Raw genomic sequence first — 23,162 nt, 5'->3', positions numbered from 1 at the left:
CCTGGACTCGTGTTTTTTCGATTTTTTAGAACATATTCTAGTTCTGTAATATTAAAAGGTTCTAGTAAAAAATGGCTTTGCTTTTCTGGAATATAATTATGAGTATTAGGTGGTTTAACAGATGGCGGAGCAATTTTATCAAAGATTTCATCCTCTAAGGTGTTATCCAAATTGTATGCATTTGGAATTGATTTTCTATTTAGTTTTCTGGCTTGCTTCCACAACGTTGTAGTTGGAGTATTTTTGTTTAGAGAAGACACAAAATCTTTCCAACTCTTTTTAGCTATCAATTTTAGATTCTTCTTAGTTTTAGCCATGCTAGCTTGACACTTTATATAATTATTAAAATTAGCATTTTTTTTATATTCTGTCAGTGCTTCTTGCCTTTCTTTAATAATTGTATCACATTCTGTATTCCACCAAGGTGGGGAACAAGTTGGGTTGGAATGTTATATTTTAATAATTTGGAATACAAGAGTGATATATTGACATTATCATAAGCAGAAGAGATATCTAGAAATATGCCAACAGTGTATTGATTTTGAGCGAAGCCTATTTGAATTGTTGAGGTGAGGTATGTAAGGCATTCCGTACAACCTCTACCCCTTCTAAATCCTAGTTGTAGTGGATTAAAAATCTTATTATGTTCCACAATCCACTCTATTCTATTCTTTATAAGAGTTTCGAGTATTTTGCCTACACATGAAGAAAGAGCTATTGGTCTAAAGTTTAACGGATTATTACAATCTTTATCTTTTTTGATTATAGGTAAAATTACTGATTGTTTCCACTGAACAGGAACTATACCCGTTCTAAGACTTTCATTGAAGAGTTGAATTAATAACAAAGATCCAACAACGGGAAGATTTTTTAACATTGAGTAGGAAATCTGATCCAAACCAGGAGCCGAGTCAGATTTAATTGAGAGGGAGTTCTGATACTCGTCGAGAGCAAATGGCGGTTCTAGGGCTTGAGGAGATCTAACCAATACTTTATTGACAGCGGAAAGGGGGGTTAAGCAACATAGAATTTCGTGGGATATAGGAGTAGAGGGCAATTGTGTATATATTCAGTGGCGGGTTTAACGGGTGGCGTACCTGGCGGCCGCCAGGGGCCCCAAGCCTCCAGGGGGCCCCGATATCGCGATAGAAAGCTACATTTAAAAATGAAAAACTGTCAGAACAGAAAAAAATCTACAGATGATGATGATGGATTTTTGATATTTTTATGCATTTTATTAAAAAAAGAAGAAAAATCGATAATTCTGGCAACACCGTACACCGTACCATAATTTCTCCGTCGGCCTGGTAACACTGCTGCAGTGTTAGCTAGCAGTCCTGTTGTGCACTTCACACGCATACCTGCACTCAGTTGTGAGTTTTGTCTTAGACTATAGCGTATAGGTTTCATCGCACTATTAGTATCAGTGGTAAGTAAATAAACAGTATACTATGGTGTGACGCATGAAAGCAGCAAGCATCTTTTCCCGTATAAATTACGAAAGTTTTATTCCTTATAAAATACATTTCCCCTTTACGTAAATTCTGTTTTCGTAAATTTTTACTTTCCCTCAATTATACATATCCTAAGATATGTTATATAATTGAGGGAAAGTATTGTGATGGTGAAAAATTTCGACTTCGAGATTTTGATTGATTTTCACGTTTTGAAGGTCCCTGAGTCCAAAAAACATGTTTTCCAAAAAATGTCTGTGTGTGTGTGTGTGTGTCTGTCTGTCTGTGGTAAAATTTTTCGTCAACGATTTAGAAAAAACAGCTGAACGGATTTTTACGAAATTTTCACCAAAAATCGACTACGTAAAAATCTGGATCTGATTAGTTTTTTAGTAGGAAGGGGGTTTTTAAAGGGGTTTAAATATTAAAAAAATCATAAAAAAAGAAAGAAATTTCCGATTGACAACAAAATTGGTAAAAACATTTACTAGGTAAATGCCCTTCATTATGTAAAATACTAAATTCATTGGCTCACGTTAAGGGGATGTTTAAGGGGTTTGAAAGTTTAAAAAAATTATAAAAAAAGAAAGAAATATCCGATTGAAAACAAAATTGGTAAAAACATTTACTAGGTAAATGTCCTTCATTATGTAAAATACTAAATTCATTGGCTCACGTTAAGGGGGTGTTTAAGGGGTTTGAAAGTTTAAAAAAATTATAATGAAGTTACTTAAATAAAATAATCTCAACTGATGTATTTCTACATATCCACGCACATTGAGGGAAAGTACCATGTGTGACAACACACCACTAGTTATTTTTCATATAGATATAGATTGAAAAGTTTTGGAGTTGAACCTCTAAATATTTATTATTATGTAGACTAAAAAATACAAAAACTATTTTTTTCAGAAAGGAAACATGAAACGATATCAAAATGGGGCAGAAAAAAAGAAAAGGTTAAAACGAAATCTAGAAATTGCCGAACAGCAGAAAAATTCATTGCACAAATTTTTAAACGTTAGTACGGAAAATGAGCAACCTTGTACAACTTCTGGTAACTCCGAAAACCCTAGCGTGGAAATTTCTTCCGAAACATGCATCGCTGGAACATCGAAGGAAAAACTTGATGAAGAAGTAGAACAAGAACGCGGCGAAAATCCGAAAGTTGAAAATTCCAGTTACGTACAAGATGACGAAGACACCGATTTTGATGTTACAAAACTGAAGGATATAGCTTTATGGCCCGCGATATTAACGGATAAAATGATTGACTATATTCTTAGAAACAAGCCAACGAATGTAGGGAATATTGAAGAATTAAAATCAGCGTACAAAGATAGAGATGAAGTTTATTATAGAGGACTTTCTCACAAACATTTTTATCGAACGAAGTCAAATGGAATTAAGGAAGACCGAGACTGGTTAAAGTTTTCAGAAACAAGCAAAAGTGTTTATTGTTACCCTTGCAAACTGTTTTCTGCATCAAAATCGAAATTGATTACTGGTTTCCAGAACTGGAAAACGATTATCGTTACGTTATCGGACCACGAACTTTCAAAGGAGCACATGGCAGCTATCTGCACTTTATATAAAAGAACTTCAAATTTTAACAGAGTTGATACTCAGTTATTATTGAGAGAAGAAAATGAGGTAAAATACTGGAAGAAAGTCTTGCAGCGGGTTATATCCACAATAAAACTGTTAAGTAGTTTGGGGATTGCGTTCAGAGGGCATAACGAAGGCAAGGATTCCACAAGAAAAGGAAATTATTTAACATGCTTAGAATACCTAAGTGAGTATGACGACTTCTTGAAATTGCACCTACAAAAATACGGCAATAAAGGACGAGGAAACGTGAATTATCTGTCTCACAATGTTTATGATGAATTTATCACCATTATTGGTAGAAAAGTCACAGCACACATAATTGATGAAATTAAGGCTGCAAATGGGATCATCGTTGACTCTACGCCTGATGTTTCGCATATAGATCAATTGACATTTGTCATAAGATATGTTACGTCCAATGGTGACATCAAAGAGAGATTTGTCGGATTTATACCAATAGAAGGGCATACAAGTTCATATTTGGAACAACAAATATTGGATATGTTGGACAAATTGGGAATAGATATTAAAAACTGTCGGGGGCAATCGTTTAACAATGCTGCCAATATGTCAGGAAAATACTCGGGACTTCAGGCGCGGGTTAAACAACACAGTCCGAGTGCGGCATATATCCCTTGTGCCAGCCACTCGTTAAATTTGATTGGAAATTTTGCAGCAGAAATTTGCAACGCTGCGATTGAATATTTTATGTTTGTGCAGAATTTATTTACTTTTTTTTCTTCATCAACTCATCGTTGGCAAATTTTGTGCAAACAGTTAAATAAGTGTGAAAATGCCGTTTCGGTGAAGAGACTCGTAGATACACGATGGTCAGCAAGAGCGGATGCTGTACGAGCTATAAGACTTGGGTACACGTATATAAAAGCGGCATTAACTGAGATTTGCAATTCGAGCGAAGAGAAAAAAGTCACGATTATCGAGGCAAATTCAATTTTGAAAAAAATGGGCAAATTTGAAACCGCGCTGATGACAGTGATTTGGAACACGATTCTACAGCGACTAAACGCTACGAGTAAATCACTTCAATCAGTTGAGTGTGAATTGTCAAAAGGTTCATCTCTCCTGAAATCTCTGTACAATTTTATTGACAATTTCAGAGATGAATTTGAAAAAGTACAAGAAGATGCAACTGATTTGTCAGGCCTGACATTTGAAGAAGACGGACAAAGTCGACGACCTCTTAAGAGAAAAACTTTTCATGACGAAGTGAAAGGAGGTGAACACGAATTTGGAAAGAAGGAAAACTTCCTTGTAAATTCATTTTACGTTATATGTGACAACACCAAGGCAGAGTTAGCTCGGAGAAATCAGACATACGATGCAAACCTAAAGCATTTTATGGTATTTTTTGATAAAGCATTGTCAGACGAATCAAAAACATCCGCAGTAAATTCTCTGAAAGAAATTTACAAGAACGATATTGATGTGTCCAACTTCGAAGATGAATTAAACCAATTTCTACTCTTCCTGCAGGAAAATAACGAGTTAATGACCACCGCAAAAGATATGTACCGAGTTGCCAAAGAAATGTCATCGACTTTTCCTAATGTTGAGACAATTTTAAAAATATTTTTAACGATACCAATTTCGAACGCATCAGGCGAGAGATCTTTTTCTGTACTAGAAAGAGTAAAAAACTATTTAAGAAGTTCGATGGGGGAGGAACGTTTAAATAATATGGCTATATTGTATATAGAACAAGATATATTGGATAAAATTGAGACCGACAAAATAATTGATGAATTTTCAAAAGAAAAAGTAAGGCGTAAATTCATTTGAAATGCGTATGTATATTCAGGGAAAGTGTATGTACTTATATATTATATAACAATAGTAATTATTAAGTCATATGTACATACTACCTACTGTAAATGTTTTTTTTTTTCAGAATAAACATAATTTTGTTTCGTTCAAAATCGCATGCGTGTATTGTTTAAACCACCTACTAACGACTGCTAGTTGCAGACAAATTGGTTACTGGCAGGTTAAAATATCCATAAAATCGTTATCGTTAAGGCTATTCGCTTTTGTCGAAGGGCCCCGAAATTTTTCCCGCCAGGGGCACCCAATCGTCTTAATACGCCACTGTATATATTGAAGGTTTCGAAGCCGATACCTTATTAATTTTCTCCCACACAACTTTTAGAGGAGTGTTTCTATTTAATTTACTGCAAAATAGTCTGAAACTATTTTTACGTTTTGATTTTAGGAATTTTCTTGATTTGGCTATATTCCTTTTAGCCTCGATATAGTTTTCCATTGAGGGGATATTTTTAAATTTTTTTAAGGCAGACACTCTCGCAGAGACGACTTCAGCACATGAGTCATCTCACCATGGAATGTGGTATTTGGAATTATTAGGAGGGTGAAGCCAAGGTATTGTTTCATCAGCTACCGATGATATGGAGTTAGTAAAAAATTCGTAATCTTCCCTGGGAGAAGCTAAAAAAATGCTGTTTAAATTGTTATGATAAGTAGACCAATCAGCTTTCTTTAGATTTCTTCTTTTACATGAATGCGGGGGAGATTGAGGACATACACCTATCTGACATATTATGGGGAAGTGGTCACTAGTTCCAGTATCTGAAATAGTGGACCACTTGCCCACACTGGCTGCCACATCGACTGATGCCATTGTTAGATCTACTACCGACTTACTGCCTCCTGGGCCACCAGTCTAGTTGGGGACCCATCATTGAGAAATACTAGCTCAAGTTCCTCCAAAGAATCAAAAATAATCCTACCATTGTGACTGTCTCTAGAACTACCCCATGCCTTATGATTACAATTTAGATCACCCATGATTAAAAATGGCTTATTAAGTAATTTAACAAGGGAAAACCAGTTGGATTTGGAGATAAAGTTGTCTTGTGGACAGTATATATTAAGAATATTCAAATTAAAGTTAGGGAGAAATGTGAGTTGGAATTGGACATCATGATTGAAGCCTGAATTGGCAATTTGAATTTCCCTATAATCAATATTATTTTTGATAAGAGTAATTAATCCGCCATAGCCATCCTCTCGATCTTTTCTGATTATTTGATACCCTCTACATCTTATAACATGTTGGTTTGAGAGCCAAGATTCGCTAATAAGGATTATATCTGGGTTAAGGTTTTTTATAAGGATTTTTAGATTGTCAGAATTAGTGTTATAACGAACGTATATTCCACTGAATAATAGTTATCGGAGTGTTAGGATTCATTATAAAGAGTATGTTTGCTAGACCAAGGAGTCAAAAGATCTCGAATCATCAGGCTCGAGATCCTCTATTCCCCTCCGACCATGGTTTACATTTGTATTGAAAGGTGATACACTTTTGATTATGCTAGTCTTTAGATCTGCCATATTGTAAGGAATGGAGTATGATTTTGAGTTTATTAAGTCCCCAATGAAGGTCATGACGAGCTCCCTGTGAGATTGGTTCAGCATAGACATGGCCTGATTGAAATCCAAATGAAGTTGGGATAAAGATTGTGAGTTAGTGATTTGAGAATCAGAGTGAGCAGGATTGAATTTTGAAGTCGAAGGCTCATTTATTCTTCTACCTGATGGATTAATAAGTAGTCTTTGGTGGGAGATTTTATCATAACCTGTATTTTCTTGTATTGAAGGTCTTCTTCTTTTTGGTGGAGATTGAGTGACTTGACTAAAAGGTTTTGAATATTGAGCTGAGGCTGCAGACCTCCTCTCCTGTGGTAAGATGCCATTAGAATTATTCTGATCGCTATGTAAGGGGGGGAAATCGTTTATGTTTAAAGATGAAATATTATGGATCCTAGGAACCTGCTGACTTGCCTCATAGAAAGATAGATTAGAAAAGGACATTAGATCCTTAATATCTTTTTGTCTGACTCTCTCTCTACAATTACGACTATTTGATTAATGGTCAGAAGATTTGCAGAAAATGCAATATTTTGTACACGTATTAGATGAAGAATCCTCATGAGAAGTTCCGCATCTAGCACATTTCTTTTTTCCTCTACATTGGTTCGTAGAATGGCCATAAAGTAAGCAATTTCCACATTGAAGAACAGGGCTGATGAATGGTGTGACCCTCATTGGTAGTTCATATATGGAAATTTCTTTAGGAATAGTTTTTCCTGAAAAAGTTATGCTAATAGTTCCCGTGGAGACAAATTCAACCTTTGAATCCACTTGTACTCTCCGGTTCATTCGCTTTACACTTAATATCTTACATAAAGCCAAGTTGGTTTCTGATGCCTCCTTTATTTCTTCCTCTGTGAATCTTTTATTAACTCCCCTTACTATACCCCTACAAGAAATCTGATGAAATGGAATGAACACGTCATACCCTAGGGCTTCCCAATCTTTCCTCACAACGAAATCGTTGGCTGCTTTTCTAGTGGCAAATAATACCCCTATCCTGTTTTTACCTTTTCTACTGATTTTCGTGATGTCTTTAATTTTTAAAACAGAAATAGATTTAGCTATACTTAACACGTGGTAATCTCCAATATTTTTATCCTGACCCTGGACAAATACTTCATAAGGACCTATGTCGGTCTCCGAAAATAGTATTTGTTTTTTTCCTTTAAGACTTTTCTGAATAATTGGAGGTTGAGATTGACATTCATGTTGGTTGATTTTATTAGGAGGGTCAGGTGGTGGAGAAGGATCGGGAGGAACTTCTTCCTCCATCTTATGCGGCAGATTGACGAATTTAAAATCTATGCCAGTCGACGCAAATTAGAAATTAACAGGGAAATATAGATAGTTTTGGCCCTTACCCTTTGGATGAGTCGTCCGTTCACCTCGAACGATAATCACAGATTTGTCTATTTTAAGTTTTCTTCCAAAAAATCAAATGTCAAACACAACAAAATTCACAACAGATATTCACTGCGAAAAGAAGCCGAGGCTGTTCATCCCAGCGGACCTCGACTTCTTATCAACGATAAATAAAAAATTAACAAGAATTAACAACTGTTTTCACACTAAATTAGGTTTGATGAGGTTTTTTTAGCAAAAATTAAAAACTGTCCTTACGTTAAGATACGGTTTTCGATCTCCCTAAACTTTAGGTATTACTTATCGTTGACAGTCAGGTTATATTTTTACAATTTTGACTAATGTACTTGTGACGTTTGTCAATAATTTGTTTCTTACCTTAATTTTTCTGTTATTCTGTAATATTAGGTATATTAGTCGTAATTTTGTGTTATCTTTTATATTAATAATACAATATGTGTTGGAAAATATAAAAAATCGTTTGGAGTTTTTTACAGGTCTATTGTCAAAATTATGTAGTCTACCTGCTACCTAACAAACTAGTGTTGTGTTTCAAAAACCCATTCATGATATTACTAAAAGTCTATTATTAAAAATTAATAATAAAGAAGCACTTTTTGAAATAAACATGATATTTATTTTAAAATTATTTCATTAAGACAATTCACATAACTTTAATTTTTCGTCATATATGTGAAATTTACAACTCTTTTCTTTTCCTCCATTTCACTGTACATATACAAATAACATACAAAACTTAACAAACTGAATTCACAAATAACTATAACTACTAAATAAAATAACTCTAACAGTAGGTACAAAACTGAATAAAACCAACTTAGCAAACAAACAATTTTGACAAATAATCAAAAAAGTAAGGTAATGTCATCTTATTCTTCTTTTTATTAATTAATACCTAGGAAAGAATTTCCTAGATAAACAGTTCTTTTAGTTGTGAAACGCTATTGTTCTTAAGTACTGACTTAGGAAGTTCCTATGGATAAGAATTACTTATATTAATAAGGCAACTGTTTAGGTATCATTGGTGAAATCGGGCATCAGTTTTACTGTTCTCTATTAATTAAAAAAAAACAGCAAAAAGGTCGTTTTTGTCACTAAATTATTTAAAAATAAAAATGGCCGCCAGATCCTACGCAGGAAATTGTTACAATTTGTTCTTATAGGTATTACCTGTCGAAAAAACGCTTCAGTACCCTGGCTGTTGCAGTGTCACGAACAGGGTATATTTTTGACTTATTACCCTGGCCTATTTGTGCAGTTATAATCTACTGTATATATACCTCACTGCCTGTAGTCTTAAGAGCTAGAGCCTAAAAATCATCGTCATAAGTAATATGGAGTTTGGCATGTGAAATGTGTCTATTGTTTATTGATAATTATGACCCCTTTCAGGCTGATACCTCAGAAGATACAGGAAGTAGCAATAAGGGATGAAAGGGAAAAGTTAGTGCAGTCATTGAAGGTTTTCACCTCCTATTTTGTTAAACCTCCATCGATTTGCATGAAAATTTGTGACTAGTTAGAGCATACCTCAAGAAACAAAACTGATTTAGTGCTAACTTGCACTTTTGCTCTGGGGGTGGATACCACCCCTTCTCGGGGGTGAAAACTATTTTATTAAAAATAACCCGACAAATCGATAGAGGGACAAATTCTAAGTAAAATTTGTTGTATCATCTTATTAAAATAAATCAATACTTTTTGAGTAATTAAAGATCAAAGATTTCAATTTTTCGTGAAAAAATGCATGGAGTAAAGCGGTTTTTCATAAATAACTCAAAAACTATAAGTTTTATCAAAAAAGTTATAATTATCAGAATTGAATATAATAAAAAATAAAATAGATTTCTTATTCGAAAAACCTTTGAGAATTAATTAAAAGTGATTGAATGTATATTTTTTTCGTCTGGTACTTAAATATAAGTATTCAAGCTTATATAACGGGAAAACGATACATTTTAAAAAATATATTTACTAAACACTTGCCAAAGTACTCAGAAATATGTATCAAATTAGCTCCCGGAGAAGTTGATACCATTAAACATTATGCTACAAACATTTTTCAAAGTTTAGGCTCCAAAAATTTGGAGGTTAATTAATATATTATTTATATATAAATTTTTTAAATTGTTTTAAGACATTAATGTAAAATTTAGCAAAAATGTATTTGAATAATGTCAAATGTACCCATTATTGGACACTCCCAGTTTCTGGACATATTCAATTTATATTGACAGAAAAAATTCAATTAAATTTCAGCGAAAGTACATAATTTGCTGGTGTATACACGTGTATAAAATCGCTCCTGCTATTTAGTAAATTTAAGTGGTACAAAAACCCGGCGGATTCGAAAAATATTCAGAATATCTCGATAAACACTGGCTTATCGAAAAAGTACTTGGAGGCAAAAAAGTTTTAAAAACATGTTGTTTAACTAATGGTACCGCAATAATAATTTAATTGAAACGTAAACAAAAGTTAGGGGGGGTTTAAGGGAACAAAACCGCCATAAAATTTTTATGGGGTGCACAAATGGCATTATAATTTTTCTTAAAGATGTTCCTACTACAATAATACCACATGTCCATTTTCTATAAAAAATCTCTAATAGTTTTCGATATATTGAAAAAAATTTATTTTTGAAGTTATACTGCTTTACGCGCGATATGAGGGTGAATTTTTATGTTAAAACCTACGATCCCGGCGCATGCGCATTATAACTTTGTTCTGATTGGATGTTCAAATGACATGTCAAAAATTATCCAATATGGCAGCTGTAGCGCAGCTATGGTTTGGACGGTTGACGGTTTGGTTATGTATGGTTGTTGCGTTTTAAAATTTGTGGGAAGAGAAACAACAAAGGTTAGTTAATAGTTATACTGCCTTTTTAAATAGTTTTCATATTATATTTTTGAAGTTATACTTCAAAATGTTTTAATTTATGTATGTATCCGTCCAGAAAAGGTGTGGAAAGAATATATTAGTGTTTTTAAATATATTTTTCTACAAACGTGTTAAAAATGCAATTTTTAGGACTCCATAGGAGCGGTAAAAATGCTACTTTAACGTACTAGTGCTTTAAAATTTTTCAGGCACTGCAGTTAAAAGTGAATTGTCAAATTTTGAAACGTCAAAATATTTATATTTCATTTATTAACATTAATAATAATAATACAACTTGCGCAATTTGAAAAAGGTGGTTTAAAAGGTTTTTTATTATAATTTTGTGTCTTGGGATTTGTCTTCCTTGGGCGTAAAATAATAAAACATCTATTTTTATATTTCACTTCTCACCGTGATGTATAATTATTTATATCTGAAAGGTAACTAGCATGCGGCTTGATGGCCTTGTTGGTAGAGCATTGGACCAGAGACAAAAAAATCGCGAGATTGCGGGTTCAAATCCCCGATATTTTTTTCTTTTTTTTTTAATATTTGGCATTGTTAAGTTTTGGTACATTTTTGGTAATTATTGTTAATTTTTTGTATTGTAACTGTTAAGTAGGTATATTTATTTCATTGAAATTATAGTATAATAGAAGTATAACTTCTTACGTGCGTACAAAGTACACACACATTCTTTTTTATTTTATAACTTCAAGGGGCTGTAACTTTTTTTATGTGCACATTTGTATTAAGGTAAGTTAGGTACAATCGAAGTTTTTTGGTCCTAAAATATGTGGTTTAATTAATGACCTGCATTTTTGTTACACCCTGTATATTATATACTTCAAAAAATATATGTTTTCAACATGGCAACAGGATACACTGTTGCGTGCTTAAAATAAATTGTACAATTGATACAGATTCTGCTGTGAAATTAATTAGTGAAAAAACATTGAGAACTGCAAAAGAAAAATTAAATATTATTAAAAATTAAAATTAAAATTTAATTATTAAATTATAATCCTAACTTCGTTCCCGAAATTCATTTGAAAATTATTCTGTTAACTAATTTCAAAATAAATACAGAGAGATTCTGTAATTTGGAATAAATTCAATATCTCAAATACTAATTGTTTTTTTGAAAAATGTTCAGACCCGTCGATTTGTATTTCAAATTGTCCTTTTTGACATACAATAATAATGTATACAGGGTGTCCTAATTTAGAGATATGACGTCACCGTTGATTTTCTTAAATGACTACACTATCATTTTGATAGCTATTTTGATTGGGTGTGTAAAGTTATACACAACTGCAAAATTTCAAATTTTTATTCCCTACCATAAATTTACAAGATAATAAAAAATAACAAGGTTATGAAAAACAAGTAATCAAATAATAATTGAATTTAGTTATTTTAATTTAGCAAATACTCATAATGTTGCCCTCAATTATTGTCATATAGTCAATGGGCAACGTTATGAGTATTTGCTTATTTGAAATAATTAAATTCAATTATTATTTGATTTCTTGTTTTTCATAACTTTGTTATTTTTTATTATCTTGTAAATGGTAGGGAATAAAAATTTGAAATTTTGCAGTTTTTTATAACTTTACACACCCTATCAGAACATCTATCAAAATTACAGAGTTGCCATTTAAGAAAATCAACGATGACATCATATCTCTAAATTGGGACACCCTGTATACATTATTATTGTATGTCAAAAATGACAATTTGAAATACTAATCGAAGAGTCTGAGAATTCTTCAAAAAATCAATTAGTATTATTACAGACATATAACTTTGTTATTTTCTATTATCTTGTAAATGGTAGAGAATAAAATTTGATATTTTCCAGTTGTGTATAACTTTACACACCCTATCAAAATAGCTATCAAAATGACAGTGTTGCCATTTAAGAAAATCAACGATGACGTCATATCTCTAAATTGGGACACTCAGTATACATTATTATTGTATGCTAAAAAGGACAATTTGAAATACCAATCGACGGGTCTGAGCATTTTTCAAAAAAACAATTAGTATTTGAGATATTGAATTTATTCCAAATTACAAACTCTCACTGTATATAAATAGAGTGTTTTAATTTTCCCTTTTTCCTAAAAAAATCGAAACGGTTCTCTTATTTTCATCATCACTTGCTTAGCTTTGATGTTATTAACTTCAACTGGAGCTTACTTGATAGGTTTTCTTGAGTACTTTGACAAGTGTTTAGTTAGTAGGTATATTTTATTTTGCATCGTTTTCCCGTTATTTAATCTTGAATACTCGTACTTAGATTTGAGTACTAGCCGAAAAAAAAATATATTCAATTCACGTAAAGTATCTATTCGATTTTTTATTATCTTCAATTTTGGTAATTATAACTATTTCGTTAAAACTTGCAGTTTTTGAATTATTTATGAAAAACCGCTTTACACCATGCACTTGTTTCATGAAGAATTCAAATCTTTGATCTTTAATAACTCAAAAAGTATTGATTTATTTTAATAACTTGATGTAACAAATTTTGCTTAAAATTTGTAGCTCGATTGGCTTGTGGGTTTATTTTTTATTAAAATAGGTTTCACCCCCGAGAAGGGGTGGTATCCACCCCCAGGGTAAAAGTGCAAGTTGGCACCAAATCAGTTTTGTTTCTTGAGGTATGGTCTAACTAGTCACCAACTTTAATGCAAATCGATGGAGGTTTAACAAAATAGGAGGTGAAAACCTGCACTAATTTTCCCCTTTCATCCCTTATTGCTACCTGTATCCAATGAGGTGTCAGCCTGAAAGGGGTTATAATTGTCAATATACAATGAACACATTTTACAGGAAAAACTCCATATTATTTATCACGATGGTTTTTCGGCTCTAGCTCTTCGTCTACTGGTATAATAAAGGAGGATTTAAGTTTACTAGGGGAGTGCAATTAGAACGAAAAGATACAATGTTTCGGAAAAAATCAAACAGGGTTATATTTTTCTAAAACTTTTTTTGTTAGTTTATAAATATGTTAAAGTAAAAAGTTCTACTCACAAATTTCGCCGCTAATTGTTTATTAATTGTTTAAACAATAACAATTGTTTTGTATAAATAATGTTAAGAATATGGGTGAATTCAACATTTTATTTTGATAAAAAATGTTTTTATTTTAGTTTTGCTTATGCTGAACCCGAATCTGACATTACAATTTGCAAATTAAAAATGGCGGATTCAAAATGGCGGATTTTTTCCTAAAAATCCTTAAAAAGTAGTTGTAAAATCCGATTTATTCTTAGTGAAAAGATCTGCATATTCTAAAACTTTAAATGCAATCATAAAATATAAATTTTTATCAATTTTGTACAAGATATGTCAATAAATAAAAATTTCAGTTAGGAGTGAAATATCTATATTTTTTATAATACTGAAAATTGTTATTATGGAAAGTTGTTCAGAATTAAAAACGATGTGTCAATATGCAGTTACACTCTTCTAATCGAAATATTGTGAACTATAAAGGTACATATTTATTGCGCGAAATATAATTTTTTGACATACCTCGTATAATATTGATAAAATATAATATTTCATATTTGCATATTAAGTGTTACACCATGCACAGCTATTTATGACGAATAACTTTCTTCATAAAATTAATAATAAAACAGTTATCATAAAAATAATAAGTGAAAATTTAATGATGGGTATAATTAATTTGAAACAATATTAAAAAAAAACAAATTTTCGATTAGAAGGATATAATTACATATTGAAACATAGTTTTTAATTCCAAACAACTTTTCCTTATAAAAATTTTCGATATTGTGAAATATAAAGGTACTTTACTCCTGAGTGAAATTTATATTTTTTGACATACCTCGTACAAAATTAACAAAATTTGATATTTGATAGTTGAATCTTATGTTATATACGATGCAGAGTATTTTATAAAGAATAACTTTTTTTCGTAAAACTGATATTAAAAACGTTATCAATGGGTTCCAAGTTACGCAGACATACTGTATAAGAGCTAAAAAAAATTTTTTTGTTGAACATTTATTATTTTTGAAGCTTATTATTAAATTTATTTTAGGTAAGTTTTACAGAAAAAAGCTTTGATCACTCTGTATATACATTTTTTCAGCTGGTAATTTTCGGTTTTTGTATTACATTTTTGTTATCTTTCTTAGTTTTCTCAAAAAGAAATTGTTTATTTCATTTTTAAACTAAAATAATTTAGTGTTTTTTAAAGATTACATCCTAAGCTTTAAAAGAATATCAGAAAAATTGTATTAGATTTATTCAAACTTGAGTAATACCGTCTGAAAATGGTGGGAATTCTGTAAAACTACGAAGTTTTCAAAAATTACATTTTTTGAGATATCGTATTATTTGAATTAAATTTTTGAGATTTTTTTTAATGAAACATCGTTTAGTAAGATGATTGAGAGGTAATTTGTGCAAATTTGAGAGTTTTATAAGTTAAATTGTATTACTTAAACATTTTTAAATCATTTTTAAACAAAATTCATGTAAGGCTCACTTTCCGCCCACACCGTACTTATGTCCATATATTTTATTTCTTTTTATTACAACCATAAGATAGCTTACTTCATCTCCTTTCATGTCCAATTTGTAAAATTGCTTTTGATCAATTAGTTAAAGAATTACATTAAAAAAACTCAACCGTGCACTTCTTCCAACGCTAGTTTACAGTGCGCCAATGTGTGTGAGAAGGGTGACTTTAGCGTTATAAATAAAAAATTACAGAAGCTAGAGATTTAATTTTAGAAAAATCTTTATATAAGGTTTTTTTTGTAAAATTTTCTGAATTTTTCAATGGTCAAGTCAGTTTTTATCTAAAAATTATATTTTCGGAGTTATTTAAAAAAAACTTCTAACTTCGCTGTTCATTTGTTTAATAAAAAATGAAGCACCCACTTCCCGAGTAGAACTTTTTGATATGTTGTTTATTAAACATTTCTTAATGAAATTACAAAAAGTTTTATCTTGTTTGATTTTTTCCGAAGTGAAAATCTAAATGCACTCCCCTATACGGACGGACAGGCAGACGGACGGAAAGACGAACGTGGAAAATTCAACGTATTAACATTTTTTCAAAATTGAGTGAAAACAATATTGCAAAAAAGCAGGAATTGCATGATCTAAGAAATTATCGTAATATCAGTGTGAATGAGTATACAGGAACTTTTCGGTGATACGTCGGCGTCGGAGCAAACAATGGGAACTTTAAAAGCAGAAGTTTTTCACAGGTTTCGGAAAAGTATTTTCTATGGGCCCTAGAGGAATCGTTAAACGGTAGATTTTTTTCTAAGTGTATTGTTCTCCGACGAAGACATTTTTAGTACACATGTGTGAATCCTATCATCTTAAAACTGTCGATATTCGACACCGGATAATCCCAGCTGGGCCATAAACCTGTATTCTAAAAAACCATAACAGCTGGTGTGGGATAGTGAACATAATAACAAGTGAATTATTATTATTAGTCCTATTCTCGAGTGATGCTACCTGAGCGCAGACATTTAGTTTTGGCAGTTATTTTTATTTATTTTTATTAAGCTTTGTTTGCCAAGAGGAGTAAACTAAAAACACATATTCACACTCAGGAAATTCACTAGAAATATCACCAAATACATCTTTTTTTCGTTGACGTTTTTTCGGCTTTTGACGGTAATCCATAAATATTATATTATACTAATAATACGTCTCTAAAAAGTTCTAAAATCAACTCTTTTTTATATAAAAACAGACTAAAAATCTAAAAATTAAAGGAATATCTCAGAAAATAAAAAAAATCGCTGATATAACTTAATTAACCTATGAAATGCCAAAAGTGTCAAAATTTTATTAGTCCAGTCGGGTTAGACGAATAACAGGCCTAACATTGCATTAGAAGCTGCCCCAAATTTTATTCTTTTAATCTTTAGGGGGGTCAATAGTAGTGTAAATTTAAAATCTCGACTGAATTCCGCTATTGCGTTAGCCGCCATCTTGATTTTAAACGAGAACCGTTTTTGCTCAATATCTCCGCCATTTTCAACTTTTCAACAAAAAGTATAACAACCAAAATTGTTGAAAATGTAATTTTCTATCATTTCTATTTTTGCAATTTTTTCGTCCCATCGATATTTTCCGAGTTACAGCGGAAAATAGTGACAGTTATATATAAATAGAACATAATTATTGAATTATCTCGTTTATTGTTAGTTTTACGACAAAAATGTTTCTATGCAAAAATAGAGAGAATTGAAGTCTACACAATTTTTAAAGTTAATATTTAAGGTAGTATGTATGTGATAATGGCGCGAGCGTAAGACCTGATTGATTTTGTAGCAATTGTTTTTGTTTAATATCTACGCCATTTTCAACTAAAATTGTTCCAAATATGATTTCCTACAATTCCTTTTTAACAATTTTTTTCATGCGGTTGATATTTTCCGAGTTAAGTGGGAAAATAGTAAAAAGTGGTGGGTGGACCATAATTACTGATTTGAGTCTTTTTTACGAGCTGTCCCAAATTTTATAATTCTATCCTTTAGGGGAGATCAATAGTAGTGTAAATTTAAAATCTCAACTGAATTCCGCGGTTGCATTAGCCGCCATATTGATTTTAAAGAAGAACCGTTGTTGCTTAATATCTCCGCCATTTTCAACGTTTCGACAAAAACGGTAGGAACTAAAATTATTGTTGGAAACGCAATTTCCTACAATTTCTTTTCCACAATTTTTTCATGCGATCAATATTCTCCGAGTTAAGAAGGAAAATAATGGAAGCGGAGGGGAAGCATAATTATTGAATTGTCTCATTTATTATTAACTTTACGACATAATTGTACATAAACAAAAATAAAGAGAATTATATTTTATACAATTTTTGAAACTTCCAATGAAACACCAACCAAACTAAGTACATAAAAGACATAAATAATAACCTATGTGCATTAAGTTCACTTAATTTTAATAACTACCGGGTTTTATTGGTTGAATATGTCTGTCGGTAATTAAGTTTCATGTCAGTTAACATATTTTAATATTTCAACAATTTTTTTAAAATTTTTGACCCTGTTGGGGGAAATTTCCAAATTCCCCCCTCCCCTCGTAGACCCACCACTGGTTCTCTCGAAAAATTGTAGTAAATCTTAATTGTAACAAATTCAGTCCTTACACTTTTTGTCGAGAAGTTGAAAATGGGGTAGATATTGAACAAAAACAATTGCTTTAAATTCAATCGGGTCTTACGCTCGCGCCTTTGCCGGATACGTACTACCTTAAATATTGATTTTATCAAAAAAATGAAAGAAATCAAATATGTACAAAATTTAATTCTCTTCATTTTTGTGTAGGTTAAAATTTGTTGCAAAAGTAATAATAAACGGGATAATTCAATAAATCCATAATTATGCTTTAACTGTCACTGTTTTTCCTAATAACTCGGAAAATATGGACAGCACGAAAAAATTATAATAAACGAAATTATATAAAATCGCATTTTCAATAATTTCAGTACAGTGGAACCCCGATAAGTCGGCCTCCGATAACTCGGAAGTCCGGCTAACCCGGACCGATTTTCATCGGATCAAACAAACATTTTTTCACTTTGACTGAGTTTTTTACCAAGAAATAAACAATACTGTATACAACTGTACGTAATTTAGAAGTACTGTGCACTGAGCATACCTATGTATTTCATGTTTTTGCAATTGTTGTGTGTATTTGTTTTATTTATATGTATTTTATTAATTTTTACCATATTCTCCGGCTAACCCGGTTTTTCGATAACCCGGACCGGCTGCGGTCCCGATTAATCCGACTTATCGAGGTTCCACTGTATTTATATTTTTTGTCGAAAAGTTGAAAATGGTGGAGATATTGAGCAAAAACGGTTCTCGTTTAAAATCAAGATGGCGGCTGACGCAACGGTCCAATTCAGTCGAGATTTTAAATTTATACTACTATTGACCTCCCCCCCTAAAGATTAGAAAAATAAAATTTGGGGCAGCTCCTAATGCAAGGTCAAATGGTATCCCGGCTGGGCTATATATATCTACGGTCGTACAGAGTGTAAATTCTGGGCCGCATTTTGTGTTTCTAGAAATGGATTAAACTGATCCAAATTTGGTTTTCTTTTTTCGAAAAGTTTTTCTTCTTTTTTCAATTAAGTTTAATCAATAACAGTAATAATAATAATAGTATCCAAGTGTTGCATACAATAAACGAACAATGGAATTTCATCTTTAATATAATTAATAGCTGTAGTACTTTATCGGTCAAAATGAGTGTCGTTATGTGCCGTGACATCAAGGAAATCGGTTAATACCGTAACTGCCGAATGAACTATGGAACACCCAAGCATGAAGAAATCAAAAAGGTACTTGCACTATTTTTAATTGTTGAACTCTTACGTTTTCTCGCAAATTAATAAAATTATTAAGGACTTTTTTCTTGATAACAACTTTGCTTAATCTTTATTTGTTTTCAATAAAGTAAGAATTATGTCTAATTATTAGATTTTCTTTACCAATCTCTATCCTTCTTATAATAGGCTATTGATTATGTATTTTAGAAAGGAACTACAACGTTAACGGGGTTTTATTGTTTCATAGAGTCAATGGACCTCTAATTATGGGACCATTTAAAGGGGTGCGTTTTTGAGAAAGAGGTGAATTAGTCCGTAGGCACAGGGCGAACTTGGGTGAGTTCTATGAACATTTAGTACAAATACGTCTATAGGAAAATTATTCCAGAATAAATTTACTATCTAAACATCACATATTAAAGTTAAAAATATTTTTTTTACAAAAATATACTCAAAAGAAGAGCAAGAAAAAAACACGAAAGATAGCAATTTTTTTTTGCCCCATAACTTTTTTCCACGGAGATATAGGTATAGGCATTGCTTCAAAGAAAAAAACTTTCATCCTTCCTCTTTAAAATGGCGTCTGATAGAGGTCTCTATGATTTATAGTTTTCAAAATATGATTTTTCAAATTTCGCAACTCACAGCGATTTGGTCCCATTTTCCTTGGTACTTCTCAAACATTGTTCTGTAACTTTTTTGGACGTAGCTTTAGCTATAAACAATGTTACATTTAATAGGAAGAAACGTCAAGGGCCTTAAAAATGGTCGTTTGTAGACGGCTTTATAACCATTTTTAAGCAATATATGGTTGTTCAAAATTTTATACTTTTAATGAATTTTGATATATTTTACGATTATTTTTAAATTTCTCATTATAAGTTTTTTTTAATGTATATTTAAGTATACAGGGCAAGGCAAATAAAGGGCCTATTAGAAATATCTCGAGAACTAAAGGCAACATAATCATGAAAATTGGAATAAAGAGATTTTGAAGGATGATCTATGAAATGAAAATATTTTCATCTCTTTGCAACTTCCGGTTATACCAAAAGTTGATTATAACTTCGTTTTTTTAAATGGGACACCCTGTATATTTTTGCATTCTTGGATTCTCTTCGATGTCTTCTTTCTTAAAATATGAGGTTTTGTACTATTATACAGGGTATTTTAAACGATTATTAAGTTTTTTTATTAATTTCGTAGCAAAATTAACACCCTGTAGAATTGTAGTAGTTTGACATCTAAAACTCTACTTACGTTCAAACGATTTTTAATATACTCTACTATTGTTAGGAATAATTAGTATAGCTAAATTTTTAATTTTAGTATACAGGGTTGGTCGAAACTCGGAATGAGTATTTTCTGAGTTTTGTTAAATACAACACCCTGTATTTTAGTATTGCAATGAAATGATATTTTATGGTACTTTTTTATTTCTTAAGCATTCTCTATACCTAACTGCTTTGATTTGTGCTTAATTGTTAATCGCACCAACAATCTTAACTACGTAGGTATTTTGATAGCTAAACCATTATTGGTAATTTTAAGGACCAGTCTGGATTAATATGTATTTATTTCTGAAAAATCATTTGGGATTGAGTATTTTCACGGCCAACCTAATAAAATTTTACGTATTTTTTGTTGCAATTAATGTTTAGCTTGAATCACCAATAACTCACAAATTAAAGCAGTTAGGTATAGGGAATGCTTAAGAAATAAAAAAGTACTATAAAATACAATACAAAAATACAGGGTATTCCATTTAAGAAAACTCAGAAAATACTCATTCCGTGTTTGGACCAACCCTGTACACTAAAATTAAAAATTTAGCTATACTAATGATTCTTAACAATAGTAGAGTATATTAAAAATCATTTGAACGTAAGTAGAGTTTTAGATGTCAAACTACTACAATTCTACAGGGTGTGAATATTGCTACGAAATTAATAAAAAAACGTAATTATCTTTTAAAATACCCTGTATAATAGTACAAAATCTCATATTTTAAGAAAGAAGACATCGAAGAGAATCCAAAAATGTAAAAATATACAGGGTGTCCCATTAAAAAAAAAAACGAAGTTATAAGCAACTTCCGGTATAACCGGAAGTTGCAAAGAGATGAAAATATTTTCATTTAATAGATCATCCTTCAAAACCCATTCATTCCAATTTTCATGATTCTGTTGCCTTTAGTTCTCGAGATATTCCTAATAGGCCCCTTATCTGCCTCACCCTATATACATTGTACGATAAAAAAAAGCTTATTTTCTTTACTTTAAAATGATGTATTGTAAAAAATTCTAGGACTATTTTTAAACAAGATATGCTTTTTCAAAATGTGACGTATACACATGCAATAGGTCTCACTAAGTTAGAACCATAATATGGAAAACTGTTTTATTTTTAACTTTATGAAAAAAAAATTCTTTATAAAAGGGTCTGCATAGTCTAAAACCTAAGATGCAATCATCAGATATAAAATTTTATCAATAGTGTACGGGGTATGTTGAAAATACGAATTTTGCTCAAGAGTAAAGTACCTTTATATTTCACAATATCAAAAATTGTTATTAACAAAAGTTATTAAGAATTAAAACTTACGTTATAATATGCAATTATATTCTTCTAATTGAAAAAAATAAAAATAATTTAAAATTTTTATCAAATTACGGATACTCGTGGATATCCTATGGATATCTTGTTTAAAAATAGTCCTAGAATTTTTTGCAATAAACCATTTTAAATTAAAGAAAATAAGCCTTTTTTTATTTCACAATGTATATACCTAAATGTCAAGAAAAAAGTCATAATGAGAAAGGGTACCCCCCGTTAAAATAGGCAAAATGCCCTCACTCCCAGAATTCAATTTTGTTATTTTTTTTACGTTCTATGCAACTAAAAAATGAGATAACGCGGATTTTTAGCTCGCCACTCCCGTTACCCCTCCCCCCACAGCCAAAAACGTAGATTTTTAGATATATGTAATTTTTTTTAGTTGGGTTGCAATTGATTTAAAAATTTCAAAAAATTCACACGTGTAGCTGAGGCTTTTACAAAACAAGTCCATTTTTTATGGACCCGTAGCTCGAGTGTACATAACCTCAAATTGTTTTCTAATTTTTTAAAACCTATAACTTTTTTTGGAGGGGGCTGCAGGTCCAGTTTTTTCTGCATTTTGTGTATTTTATCAAAACCTATCTCTCTGATTTTTTTCAGATTTTTCTGTCAGGTGCTCCATCTTGAAAAATCAGGAAAACTGTATTTTTAGGGGGTTTTTAGGGATTTTCTGCATTTTATAGACTGCAACATAGATCAACTCAACGTTTTGTTAATATATTATGTATAATTCGAAATAGCTGAGTATTTTAGGATTATCAAAAATTGGGCAAAACACCTTTAAACCCCCCAAAAACTGTTTTTTTTTAAGTTATGTAAGGGTTTTTGCGGGCTTAATGATTTTTTTTGAGATCGATACAGCCTGAATATTTTTTTTCATTTTTTTACGTTATATGTGATTAAAAAATAAGACTAATCGCATTTTTAGCCCACCACCCCTCCCCCTGTCCCACGAAAACGTCAATTTTTCTATTTTTTTTTTTTTGTTTAGTTAAGTTGCAATTAATTTATGAGGCTTCTACAAAACATATCTATTTTTTTATAGACCGGCAGGTCGAGTGTACAATACGTATAACCTCAAAATTCCTTTTTTATTTTTTTAAAACGTATTTTTGACTTCCAATCGATATTTTTTTAAAACGTCCAATGAATTGTACATCTCTCTCGCAGACGGCCGCTTCAATACGTGCTTAGCGCTCATTTTTAATTTTTAATTATTAATAATAATATTAATAAAAAATCGACAAAAATTTCTTCAGCCTCTTGCAGGGGGGGGGGCTTTAAACTTTGAGTTGGTCACTTTATGACTTTCATAATAATAATTTTTAATCGAGTTATTAAGCCGTGAAAATGGCAATTTATGCGTTTTTCAAATTTTAAATTGCATGTAACTCGACAACAGTCAGTTTTATAGAAAAATCACAAGA

At 31.3% G+C, this 23,162-nt stretch overlaps 1 protein-coding gene across 1 annotated transcript; it reads left to right on the top strand.

Annotated features, from left to right (window-relative positions):
• The first annotated feature begins 2,375 nt into the window (after positions 1 to 2,375).
• LOC126890251 (zinc finger MYM-type protein 5-like) lies at positions 2,376 to 4,979 on the top strand. Its single transcript, XM_050659107.1, has 2 exons — positions 2,376 to 3,198; positions 4,975 to 4,979. The coding sequence occupies exons 1-2, from the start codon at positions 2,376 to 2,378 to the stop codon at positions 4,977 to 4,979; spliced, it is 828 nt and encodes a 275-aa protein (XP_050515064.1).
• Positions 4,980 to 23,162: the final 18,183 nt, after the last annotated feature.

The sequence above is a fragment of the Diabrotica virgifera genome, chromosome 8 (genome assembly GCF_917563875.1).
Source record: "Diabrotica virgifera virgifera chromosome 8, PGI_DIABVI_V3a".
Lineage (NCBI taxonomy): Eukaryota > Metazoa > Arthropoda > Insecta > Coleoptera > Chrysomelidae > Diabrotica > Diabrotica virgifera.
The sequence above is the reverse complement of the archived record's forward strand: the minus strand, read 5'-3'. Positions and strand labels throughout refer to the sequence as shown.